At 39.1% G+C, this 14,030-nt stretch overlaps 1 protein-coding gene across 2 annotated transcripts in view; it reads right to left on the bottom strand.

The window, feature by feature from the left end:
- mettl25 (methyltransferase like 25) overlaps positions 1–14,030 on the bottom strand; it is a 142,157-nt gene that overhangs the window by 41,954 nt on the left and 86,173 nt on the right. For both annotated transcript variants that reach the window (XR_005634717.1, XM_039761766.1), the window contains exon 9: positions 739–832. Coding sequence is in view for 1 of the 2 variants with exons in the window: in XM_039761766.1 (XP_039617700.1) it covers positions 739–832 (94 nt within the window). In the remaining variant the exon portion in view is untranslated. The remainder of the gene's footprint in view (positions 1–738; positions 833–14,030) is intronic.

The following is a 14,030-nucleotide window of genomic DNA, read 5'->3' as shown; positions in this document are numbered from 1 at the left end:
TAGGAAGAATGTTCCAGTTGGTACACAACTTCCTTACACAAAATAGTTATTGGCTGTTGATACTGTGTGTACTACAGAACATGAATGTTATCCTGTGTGAGTGCTTAGTTATTTCACATGTTATAATTAATATTTTTAAAAATAATAAATATAATTTGACCAGTATGTCACAAAAACATAAACAGCAAACTTAAGTTATAAAGGTGGTAGAAGTGGGAGACAAGAAATGCATCATAGTAAAATTATTCAGTTTAGCACATAAAAATGAAAGGAGGTGGTGTGGAGCCTTGAAAGGAGGCTGAGCATGAAGAGAGAACACTTTCTGATGCTTCTTTGCTGGTAAAGTACAATAGCCTGGGCACATTGCCACTGATAAGTGTATTTAAAGATCCTGTCTTACATTGTGTCACTGTTTTGGAGAAAGCGAGGAAGATGATGTTGCATTTGAGCCCAAGGCAGGTGTGAGGCAGAGCTGGTGGCATGAATGCATGGGCAGTAAACAAAGCAGCTGTGAGTGGCAAAAATTTTTTTTTGCCTTAGAGGGCTTTATTTGACGAGACAGCCTTGTCTTGAGTACATTTCCAGCCACCTTTTTATAACTTCTTGTACAATTTAAGGTATCTGAAATCCATTTTAAGATGGTAAAAGTCCCAATACAAAACATATTTTAACCTTAAGTCATTTTGTGATATCTTAGCTTATTCATCATATTTTAGATATCTCAAATTATGTTCATACCTTTGTTTCATCCAAGTCCAACTTTCTCAATGATTTTTTGATGTAATCCACAAACGAGGTTGCCTTGGCATACACATTTCCAACACGTTTTTCACTGTAACATAAATAAAGCTTAGCATTAAACAATATAGGACTTACTTTTGTCAATAAAGGTACACTTCACTGAAAATTGAAAAATGATACACACCTTGTTTACTGTTTAGATATATGCACAAATACATCTATTAATAGATAAAAGCAATCTGATTAAAAAAGCAGCAATCTTAAGACTGCCATGACTCTGTGGAGAGATGAGGCAACAGTTAGACTTTATTATTAAAGTTTTTAAAGAAGCTACAAACTTGCTTAAAAAGAAGAAATTAAACAGTTCAGAATGGTCAAGTCAGACTGGATGCAGAACATACAGGCCCGCCACATGGTTCTGTCTGACCCATGATCTGATCAGTGAAATACAATAAATATTATCTGTTGCTTATGTATGCGACTCATATACTGTACATGTTCATATAAACTACAACAGAGGCATTGGAAACTGACTGGCTCCCATAAGCTGCAGTTTCTAAGATGGCGGTTCTGGTTTGCACTTGTGCTTTTTCTATTATGCTTCCACATTTGTTTTTTTTTTTTTTTATCTATTTGTTTTGTTTTGTTTGTCGAAATAGGGTAAATTTGGCTGGAAAGGGGTGGTAACAGTTCAGATTAAGAGGATTTTAGGATTTAATTCACTTTAGTTTGGGTTGTTTGTTTATCAATCCGTCAGGTTTGACAAGTCTTTCTGTTGGAAACCATCTTATAAATCTGGCAACTATGCTTTATTAGATGTGTGAACTTATCTTATTTAAACAGCAAATGAAAAATGTTAAGTCAAAATGTCCTTATCTAAGAAACAGAAGGTGGATGCTGAATGTTGAGTATTGGATAAATGGATGACAAAATATTTTTTCGATGAAATGAATTACAAACCGACTTACTTAGTTTGCTCCAAACAAGTGGCAGTAGAGAAAGAGTTAAACATCTAAAGACATTACGAAACCTACAATGGACAAATGTATGACTGATATACTGGAAAATTGTTAAGACAACAAGGTGAAATGTTTAATTTCTGCTCATCAAAAGCAACAGTCTGTCTTCAGTTCACGTGAACGATGCAGCCGTGAAGGGCACTTTTATTATTGTCAATGAGATTGCATTAGTATCAAAGCCGTTTTCTGTAGATGAGTTTGTTAAAACATGCATGGTGAATCTGACACACGACAGGCTTTTACGAGTATAAGTTTATTGAGACAAACGGTTCCAGACTGAGTTGCAGATATAGCACAGGACTTGTACAGGCAAGTGAAGGAGAATGTAAGGACATTTATTTGTTTTTCTGTTGCAACAGATGAGAGCAATGATGTGACATATGTGGCCCAGCTTGCTGTTTTTATCAGTGTTTATAAATGTTTGAACATTTATGAGGAGTTTACTGAATTTATTCCCAGATAGCTACTGATGGTGCACCATCAACATGCGGAACTGGATGATCCGAGATGTATTCATGACTGGGCATGTATGATGGATATAACTGAGCACTTAAATGCTCTGAATACAAATCTGCAAAGTCAAAACAAACTTGTAACTGAGTTCATCAATAGCTACCCGTGCATTACAACAGAAACAATCTGTGAGAAACACATCTTGTGGTTAACAATCCTGTACGTTTTCCCTGTTTGAAAGAATCGAGTACTGGAGGAGTGAATTAACAACATGGATCAATACAAGAACAATATAACATCACTGAAACTGAGTTTCAGCAGTGCTTTTTAGATCTTGAATAGACCCAACCTGATAATCAAGTTGTTTACCTCACCTTTCATCATCAACCCGTCTGATGCACCCATAGACTTGCAAATGGCACTGATTGACTTACAGTGCAAACAATTTGTCACTGTAGGTCTGCAAACCTACAGGTCCTGCAGGTCCCAATATGTTTGGAAGTGCTTACATTTGTGAGCAAGCATTTTCAGTTATGAATGTAAATAAGTCAAAATTGCCTTCTCGATGGACACACACACACTTAAATGATATGAAAGTTGCCATTACTCAGAGGCTCTCTCCTGATATTGAAGTGCTTATTAAATGTGCTTAATGCATTATATTCTATTCTTCGTACAGAAATGATATTCATCATACAATTTAACTGAGTGACTATGCAGCATATTACGTCTTAGGTATGATTATTATTAATAGTATAATTATATATATATATATATATATATATATATATATATATATATATATATATATATATATATATACACACACAAACCGGATTCCACAAAAGTTGGGACACTATACAAATCGTGAATAAAAACTGAATGCAATGATGTGGAGGTGCCAACTTCTAATATTTTATTCAGAATAGAACATAAATCACGGAACAAAAGTTTAAACTGAGAAAATGTATCATTTTAAGGGAAAAATATGTTGATTCAGAATTTCATGGTGTCAACAAATCCCAAAAAGTTGGGACAAGGCCATTTTCACCACTGTGTGGCATCTCCCCTTCTTCTTACAACACTCAACAGACGTCTGGGGACCGAGGAGACCAGTTTCTTAAGTTTAGAAAAAGGAATGCTCTCCCATTCATGTCTAATACAGGCCTCCAACTGTTCAATCATCTTGGGCCTTCTTTGTCGCACCTTCCTCTTTATGATGCGCCAAATGTTCTCTATAGGTGAAACATCTGGACTGCAGACTGGCCATTTCCTTCTCCTACGCAGCCATGATGTTGTGATTGATGCAGAATGTGGTCTGGCATTATTTTGTTGAAAAATGCAGGGTCTTCCCTGAAAGAGATGACGTCTGGATGGGAGCATATGTTGTTCTAGAACCTGAATATATTTTTCTGCATTGATGGTGCCTTTCCAGACATGCAAGCTGCCCATGCCACACGCACTCATGCAACCCCATATCATCAGAGATGCAGGCTTCTGAACTGGCGTTGATAACAACTTGGGTTGTCCTTGTCCTCTTTGGTCCGGATGACATGGTGTCCCAGATTTCCAAAAGAACTTCGAATCGTGACTCGTCTGACCACAGAACAGTCTTCCATTTTGCCACACTCCATTTTAAATGATCCCTAGCCCAGTGACAACGCCTGAGCTTGTGGATCTTGCTTAGAAATGGCTTCTTCTTTGCACTGTAGAGTTTCAGCTGGCCAAGGGCGGATGGCACGGTGGATTGTGTTCACTGACAATGGTTTCTGGAAGTATTCCTGAGCCCATTCTGTGATTTCCTTTACAGTAGCATTCCTGTTTGTGGTGCAGTGTCGTTTAAGGGCCCGGAGATCACGGGCATCCAGTATGGTTTTACGGCCTTGACCCTTACGCACAGAGATTGTTCCAGATTTTCTGAATCTTCGGATGATGTTATGCACAGTTGATGATGATAGATGCAAAGTCTTTGCAATTTTTCGCTGGGTAACACCTTTCTGATATTGCTCCACTATCTTTCTGCAACATTGTGGGAATTGGTGATCCTCTACCCATCTTGGCTTCTGAGAGACACTGCCACTCTGAGAAGCTCTTTTTATACCCAATCATGTTGCCAGTTGACCTAATTAGTGTTTATTGGTCTTCCAGCTCTTCGTTATGCTCAAATGTACTTTTCCAGCCTCTTATTGCTACTTGTCCCAACTTTTTGGGATTTGTTGACACCGTGAAATTTTGAATCAACATATTTTTCCTTTAAAATGATACATTTACTCGGATTAAACGTTTGATCTGTCATCTACGTTCTATTACAAATAAAATATTGACATTTGCCATCTCCACATCATTGCATTCAGTTTTTATTCACAATTTGTTTAGTGTCCCAACTTTTTTTGAATCCGGTTTGTAAATACACACACATACATATATATATATATATATATATATATATATATATATATAAAATCTATATATTGTGAGCTGGAGGGCTGATCGCACCCCAAATAGATACAGACGCCCCTGGAAAAACCACAAACCCTGAAACACTGAATACCACCCTCACATTGCTCCATATCCTTGCACTATAACGCGTAATACAAGCCTTATAAGCCTTGCGCAGCACCTGTCAGTTTTGGAATTGATTGTTTGCTTTTATCTTTTTCTGCTCCTAGCGGAACTGTCATCTCTGACTTGTCATGGAGCACGTTTAAGCTCATGTGTTTGCAGTGTTTGAATAAAAATCCTTCTTGTTTCTACGACCTCCTGTGTCTCTGTGCAAATCCGTGACCCAAGCGTGACAAGTGGTACCAGAAGTGGTTGCACAGATGGATGCTGCCGAAGACTTATTTCAGAGGTCTAAAACTTATGCACTTAAAGACTGGAAACTAAACATGGATGACCCAATTCGTGTGCAAATTCAAGATTTGATACATAAAGTGCACTGCTGGTTTGAAGGAGACGTGATGGAAACAGTTGTCGTAAATATATTACTGGCCAGCATACCTGCAGTTCTTCGAGATGAATTTGTACGTCATGATATTAAATCATTAACGATTATGTCCAGACGATTAGAGGGTTCACAGTCCGCTTGGAGAAAGAGCGGTGGATTTCGTGCTGCTTCGCAACCTGTGAACGAACGTCCAGGACATTCTTGTCGCTTCGATCGACAAGCTGCAGGACCTAAAAATCTAATGGGGTCAGGTAGGACCCCGAAATCCAGTCGTAGATGAGACGCCTGTTTCTGGGGAGACAGCGGCAACAGCAGGCTATTGGCAGGTGCCTTTAGAGGCTAGCAGTTGTGAGAAAACGGCATTTGCAACTCCTGATGGACTCTATGAATTTACAAGACTCCCGTTTGGTCTTCACGGGGCACCTCTAACTTTTCAGCGTATGATGGATCAGATCCTACATCCTCATTCTGAATATTCCGGGGCATACCTTGACGATGTCGTGATTTTTAGCAATGATTGGAAAACACACTTAGAGCGGCTTCAAGCCATTCTTGAAAGCTTGAGACAGGCTGGCCTTACTGCTAACCCTAAGAAATGTAAACTAGGCATGTCCGAGACTCATTACTTAGGCTATTCTATGGGCAAGGGTTTACTTACACCACAGTTAAGGAAAATAGAAGAAATGCTTTTTTACCTGAGACACAGAAACAAGTATGCGCTTTTCTGGGGCTCACTGGTTACTACAGAAAATTCATTCCAAATTTTGCACATAGAGCTGCTCCTCTTACAGAACTCACTAGAGGCAGAAAAAAACGATTCTGTCTCCTGGACAGAAAATTGTGAACGTTCTTTCAACGATTTAAAAAAAGCATTGTCTTCTTACCCAGTTCTAAGGAACCCGGATTTCACAAAAGATTTTATCTTGCAAACAGACGCGAGTGCATTTGGTGTGGGCGCAGTCCTGTCACAAATTTTGATGGAGAAGAACATCCAATCACATATTTGAGTAGGAAATTACTTCCTAGGGAACGCAATTATTCTACAATTGAGAAAGAATGCTTGGCAATTAGGTGGGCTGTGGAAGCGCTTGCTATTACTTGTGGGGACGAAACTTCACTTTGGTAACTGATCATGCTCCACTTCAGTGGTTGTACCGACAGAAAGATACAAACTCTCGTCTAATGAGATGGTTTCTGGGTTTACAACCTTACAGTTTCACAGTAAAGCACCGACCAGGTTCTGAACACGTCAACGCAGACGTATTATCCCGACTACATGAACTTGGTACAGAGAGTCGCTTGATTCACAGGAATGTGAATAAAGCTGAGGGGGAGGGTGTGAGCTGGAGGGCTGATCGCACCCCAAATAGATACAGAGCGCCTGGGAAAACCACAAACCCTGAAACACTGACTACCACCCTCACATTGCTCCTTATCCTTGCACTATAACGCGTAATACAAGCCTCGCGCGGTACTCCGCCGACTTGCGCAGCGCCTGTCAGTTTTGGAATTGATTGATTGCTTTTATCTCTTCCTGCTCCTAGCGGAACTGTCATCTCTGACTTGTCATGGAGCACGTTTAAGCTCATGTGTTTGCAGTGTTTGAATAAAAATCCTTCTTGTTTCTACGACCTCCTGTGTCTCTGTGCAAATCTGTGACCCAAGCGTGACAATATATCTATACTAATAAATGGCAAAGCCCTCCCTCCCTCCCTCCCTCACTCACTCACTCACTCACTCACTCATCACTAATTCTCCAACTTCCCGTGTAGGTAGAAGGCTGAAATTTGGCAGGCTCATTCCTTACAGCTTACTTACAAAAGTTGGGCAGGTTTCATTTCGAAATTCTACGCCTAATGGTCATAACTGGAAGGTATTTTTCTCCATTACTGTAATGGAGTTGAGCTGGAAGGGCGGAGTTTAGGTGTGACATCATCACGCCTCCCGTAATCACGTGAACTGATTGTCAACGCAGTGCATGCGAAAAACAATAAGAAGCGAGCGAGTGACATATACTACCATATTCATGAGTGTTGCTGCCTCGGAAAGAAAGCAAGGTGTAAACCTAAACTTTAAACTAAGTTCATAGACAGGCTACCGCTGGCGTTTCACATGCCCACAGGTAATGCGGGATACAAGTTTAATGAGAGGGCGAGGATATAAGCGAGAGTTTTGATCACTTTATAACTAAGTTAAAATTGTAGGTGAAGGGGTGTGCTTATGCAAATTCAGAGACTGTGTTTGTGGGGATTGACAGTTAAAGGCGGGTGGGGAGTCACGTCATCATCTCCCCTCCCATTCATCTAATTTCGGTCTGAGCTGAGCTCCGCGGCTAATGCCGTCTTCCGAAGCAACTTTGTCAGACTGCCACCAAATACTCACAGAAAAATCCACAAGTTAATACACACGCTGTCTCTATAGAGTTTCTCCACACTGAATCCTCCAGACACTACTTACAAAAGGTCACATTGACAATCGTGTTACGTTATTTTTAAAATCTGTCCTTTTCTTAGCACAAGCACAGCTGAGAAGCTTGATGCATGTGCTCCATAACGCGTTAAAAATAATGCATTTAATCACACTTTGCATTACAAGCAAAGGGAGCTTTTGTCAATGCATGATTTCCTGGTACTGTACACGATTACATTGATCAGCATCCCGATTCATTTTATCCTCGCACCACCTTAGTTTGAGAAGAAGTCTGAAAAAATATGAGGTTAACACAGAAAAACATCACCAATTCAAGCTTTATGAATAATCGATTCGCCATCAATAATTGTTTTGGTAAAGCCATCCTCCTTCCATTTTATAATTTTTCCGCCAATAGCCATGATTAAATGAACGGTAAATAAAGTAAGAGCAAAGCGAGGGTGACTTATTTAGGCAGGCATATATATGACAGCAACACTCATGACAATGTCAATCATGTTACGTTATTATTAAAATGTTTCCTTTTCTTTTCATTACTTCTTTAACACACTACTTCTCCGCTGCGAGCGGGATTTTGCTATATATATAATATATGAATGACCTCCAAAGAGCGCTGAGACTTTTGATATGTCTGCAAAACTGTGGTCTCCTGCCCAGCAAAGTCGAGCAGCCAGCGCCAGCATAGCTGTGCCGGCCTTTGAGGCGCTGACTGCGCTTCTGCTTTAAGTCAAAGTGAGCACTTTTAATTTTTTTCATCCTCCCCCTGCGCTATAGCCCAGGCAAGTGCAAACACGGGACCCCTTTTCTACACCACGGCAAAATAATATTAAGGCGATTCACACTTTCTTTTGCACGATACGATTATGAGGTCCTCACCTCGGATTATGAAACACGCACAGTGGAGGACTGACAGTGCCATCACAGCCGATTAATGGCGGGGACGTCTCACCAGTCTACACAAGGCGATCATAACGTCAGCGAACACATCTCTCTATACTATATAAAAGAAAAGGCAACTTTCCTTTCTTTACACCTTTTTCCTTTTATCCCAAACCAAAGCCTTTTCTCTTAACACTGCAGAGGACACAAAACTAATTTTCTTTAAATGCCGGTAAGGCACATTACCACAGGCACAAATTTGAACGTTCACATAGAAAATGTAATTTCTATACCACAGCCGTCGTGTAGCGCTTTCAAAAGGGATCAACTACCGAGAGATGATCCATATACATTTTAGCTGCTGTTAGTTACTTACCTGTTGTGTTACACAGTCTTTAAAATGTAGTTTACCTGAAACCACTCCAGTAGTGCTCAATGTACCTGTACTTCTTAAAACGTTAATGTTTTACTGTTTAATAACTTATAGACTATATTTTATTATTTTTCCCTTGCACTCAGTGACCAAAGCTATACACCTAGATAGGTATGTATATATATATATATATATATATATATATATGTGTGTATATGTAGATATGTATATAGATATGTAGATATGAAGATATGTATGTGTATATATATGTATGTATGTGTGTGTGTGTGTGTGTGTGTGTGTGTGTGTGTGTGTGTGTATATATATGACAGCAGCAATCCAAGCTGTGAGAAAACACTAAAAGGAGGCATGTCAGACGTTGTGGTACATTTTCTGATGCAGCTAGACGAAAAAAACTTTGTGACGCTGCCGCCAAATACACAAAACAATTACTTTGACAATCATGTTACATTATTTTTAAAATGTTTCCTTTTCTTTTCATAACTTCTTTAACACATGACATCGCATGGCTGGTATTTTGCTATATATATATATATATCACAGCGACACTCATAACAGTGACAAAACAATTACATTGACAATCATGTTACGTTATTTTCAAAATGTTTCCTTTTCTTTCTCTTTCCTTCTTTAACACACTACTTCTCCGCTGCCAAGCGCGGGTATATATATATATATATATAGAGATAGATAGATAGATAGATAGAGATATATATATAGATAGATATGAAAACAACATATATATATAGATATATATATATATATATAGATAGATAGATAGATAGATAGATAGATAGATAGATAGATAGATAGATATGAGAACAACACTCATATCAATGACAAAACAATTACATTAACAATCAAGTTACGTTGTTTTTCAAATTTTTCCTTTTCTTTTCGCACCTTCTTTAACACACTACTTCTCGCTGCGCCTTGGTATTCTGCTAGTATATAATAAATGGCAAAGCCCTCACTCACTGACTGACTGACTGACTCACTCACTCATCACTATTTCTCCAACTTCCTGTGTAGGTGGAAGGCTGAAATTTGGCAGGCTCATTCCTTACAGCTTACTTACAAAAGTTGGGCAGGTTTCATTTCGAAATTCTACGTGTAATGGTCATAACTGGAAACTATTTTTCTCCATATACTGTAATGGAGTTGAGCTCGATGGCCGCGGGGGGCGGAGTTTCGTCTGACATCATCACGCCTCCCACGTAATCACGTGAACTGACTGTCAACGCAGTACGTAGAAAACAAGGAAGAGCTGCAAAAAGCACTGAAGAAAACATGCATTATATAATTTAGAAGGCAGCGAAACAATAAGAAGCGAGCGAGTGACATATACAACCATATTTATGAGTGCAGCTACTTCGGAAACAAAGCACGGTGTAAACCTAAAGTTTAAATTAAGTTTATAGGCAAGCTGCTGCTGGCGTTTGTCATGCCCACGGCTAATGCTGGATACAAGTTTAATGAGAGGACGCAGGATATAAACGAGAGTTTTGATCACTTTGTAACTAAATTAAAATTGCAGGTGAAGGGCTGTGCTTATTGCAAATTCCGAGAGACTGTGTTTGTGGGGGGGATTGACAGTTAAAGGCGGGTGGGGAGTCACGTCATCATCTCCCCTCCCATTCACCTCATTTCACTCTGAGCTGAGCTCCGTAGCTAACGCAGTCTTGCGGAACCAACTTTGTGACGACTGCCACCAAATACTCACAGAAAAATCCACAAGTTAATACACACGCTGTCTCTAGAATTTCTCCACACTGAATCCTCCAGGCACTACTTACAAAAGGTTACATTGACAATCGTGTTACGTTATTTTTAAAATATTTCCTTTTCTTAGCACAAGCACAGCTGAGAAGCTTCGATGCATGTGCTCCATAAGCGCTTAAAAATAACGCATTTAATCACACTTTGCATTACAAGCAAAGGGAACTTCTGTCATTGCATGATTTCCTGGTACTGTACACGATTACATTGATCAGCATCCCGATTCATTTTATCCTCGCACCACCTTAGTTTGAGAAGAAGTCTGAAAAAATATGAGGTTAACACAGAAAAACATCACCAATTCAAGCTTTATGAATAATCGATTCGCCATCAATAATTGTTTTGGTAAAGCCATCCTCCTTCCATTTTATAATTTTTCCGCCAATAGCCATGATTAAATGAACGGTAAATAAAGTAAGAGCAAAGCGAGGGTGACTTATTTAGGCAGGCATATATATGACAGCAACACTCATGACAATGTCAATCATGTTACGTTATTATTAAAATGTTTCCTTTTCTTTTTCATTACTTCTTTAACACACTACTTCTCCGCTTTCAGAGCGGGGATTTTGCTATATATATAATATATGAATGACCTCCAAAGAGCGCTGAACGTGTCTGCAAAAACTGTGGTCTCCTGCCCAGCAAAAGTCGAGCAGCCAGCAGCATAGCTGTGCCGGCCTTTGAGACGCTGACTGCGCTTCTGCTTTAAGTCAAAGTGAGCACTTTTAATTTTTTTCATCCTCCCCCTGCGCTATAGCCCAGGCAAGTGCAAACACGGGATCCCTTTTCTACACCACGGCAAAATAATATTAAGGCGATTCACACTTTCTACCGCTGGCTACCGCTGGCGTTTCACATGCCCACAGGTAATGCGGGATACAAGTTTAATGAGAGGGCGGGATATAAAGCGAGAGTTTTGATCACTTTATAACTAAGTTAAAATTGTAGGTGAAGGGGTGTGCTTATGCAAATTCCGAGAGACTGTGTTTGTGGGGATTGACAGTTAAGGCGGGTGGGGGAGTCACGTCATCATCTGGAGAGTAGCTACAGAAGACAATTAGTGGGGGTTATCTCTGCGAAGGAAAGTTCCTCCAATTACTAAATTACCTGTATATGTTTCACAATTTTTTTCCATCCTTAACTTTAAATCAGTGTTTCTTAAGTTCAGTTTTGACCCCCTTGGTTGCAGATTTTGTCCCAACCCGTTTTTTCTTTTAATTTGAATATTACCTTAATTAGGGAAGGTTTGATTTCACAGCTCTTTTGTTATCAGTTCATAAATTACAAACTGGTAATGGAAAAATGTGCATAATGAGGCAAGAATGTATGTATGTTTGATTGGAAAGAATGAATTCTTTTAGCCGTTTGGTATTTTGCTCCTTTTCAATGTTCTGGTTATTTAACCCATTATCATCCTCTTTAATAAAACCCCTGTGTGCGTCCAGGTGTCCATGTGTATGTGTCTTCTGATGAAGTGCGCATGGTGGGGCCGCACATGATGTTCAGTCTCTCCCTGTGCATTCCCTGTGCAGAGAGAGAGAGAGAGAGAGACACACATAGGCGTGCGAGAGAGACACACACACAGGCGCGCAAGATAGAGACACACACAGGCGCACGAGAGAGACACACACACACACACACACACAGGTACGCGCGAGAGAGAGAGAGACACACACACAGGTACGCGCGAGAGAGAGAGAGAGAGAGACACAGAGACACACACACACACACACACACACACACACACACACACACACACACACACACACACATCACACACACACACACACACACACACACACACACACACACACACACACACACACAGGCGCGCGCATGCATTGTTGCAATGTTACTTTTCTTGGTTGTTTATTAAATTATGGATTTTTCAAATGTTCATTTTTTTCCCTGTGCTTAAAATTCATTAAAAAAAAGTGTTTTTAGCGTGCGGTTTGTAATTACTATTACGTTGTGCATTCTATGGTATAATTAACTATATTTGTGCTTAAAAAACTTAAAAAATATATATTTACATACAGTTCGTATGGTCTGGAATGGATTCATTGTATTTACAAACAATCCTATGGTGGAAATTACTTCGGTTCCACTGTATTACTGTCAGAGAAAATTATAGGCATTTTACAGAAATACAAACCAGTATTACTGTGAGAAAAAATTAAAGGCACACAACACAGTGACACCTATTACAGCCAAATACAAGGTCACTTGCCACTGTTACTACTGTTTATGCACTACTGTTCTAGTGCCCATTATTTTAACGGGCTTAATGTCTAGTTTATCAATAAGAACACAAATGGGTAACATTGAAAGTGTCCTTTAGGTTTCAGAGTTGTTTCCACTGATGTCTTCTTTTTTATGGATTTTGCTTCTTTAGTTGTATCCAGAAGCAACAAATTAATGACAAAGTCCATTAAAAACCAGAGTTAAGCATTTAAAAATCTGTCAAAAGGCACAAATTTTTCCACATTTCTTACAAAAGTAAATCCTAAACTTCTGCATTTTTTATTTCTAAGAAATAGTAAGTAAATAAGTAATTTACTTTACAATTTACTTAGCTATAATATTTTGAAAAAGCTTCATTTAAACTTGGAAGATTATTGCTCCTTGAATACTGTTTTGTACTTGTAAATCCAGGACACTCAATGGAATGCCTTCAAAATGCTTTTAGTGAAACTTGTGAGGCTTTTTGTTTAATCAAAAAATTAATGATATTAGAAATGATATAGTACATCTCCCCAACACTGAACCACTTAAAACCCGGTACTCCATTTTAAATAAATTAAATTCTTTCACCAGGATAGATTTACATGTTTTATATAAAATAATTTCTCAACTGAGACCATCCACCTGCATCCTCGACCCAATACCAACAAGTTTTTTCAAAGAAGTATCGGGCGTGCTAATTGATAGTATTCTTGACATAGTAGACTTGTCATTAGATATGGGGATCTTCCCAGACTGTCTTAAAACTGCTGTAGTTAAACCCCTGCTCAAGAAAAATAATCTTGACTCCTCTGCTTTTGAAAATTTTAGCCCTATTTCTAACCTGCCTTTCTTAAATAAAATTCTAGGGAAGGCAGTCATTATGCAGCTTAATGACCACCTCAATTAACATGCTATTCTTGATAAGTTTCAGTTGGGTTTCGGAACAAATCACAGTAAAGAAACTGCACTCATTAAAGTAGTAAATGACTTGCGGGTAAATGCAGACAGAGGCCGTTTATCTGTTCTCATCCTATTAGATCTGAGTGCCACATTTGATACCATTGATCACAATATTCTTAGAAATCACCTTAGTCAATGGGTGGGCCTCTCTGGCAGTGTCTTAAATTGGTTGGAATCCTACATGGCAGGTAGTAAATTC

Source organism: Polypterus senegalus, chromosome 8 (genome assembly GCF_016835505.1).
Source record: "Polypterus senegalus isolate Bchr_013 chromosome 8, ASM1683550v1, whole genome shotgun sequence".
Classification (NCBI taxonomy): Eukaryota; Metazoa; Chordata; class Cladistia; order Polypteriformes; family Polypteridae; genus Polypterus; species Polypterus senegalus.
This window is presented reverse-complemented; position numbering and strand designations above follow the sequence as displayed.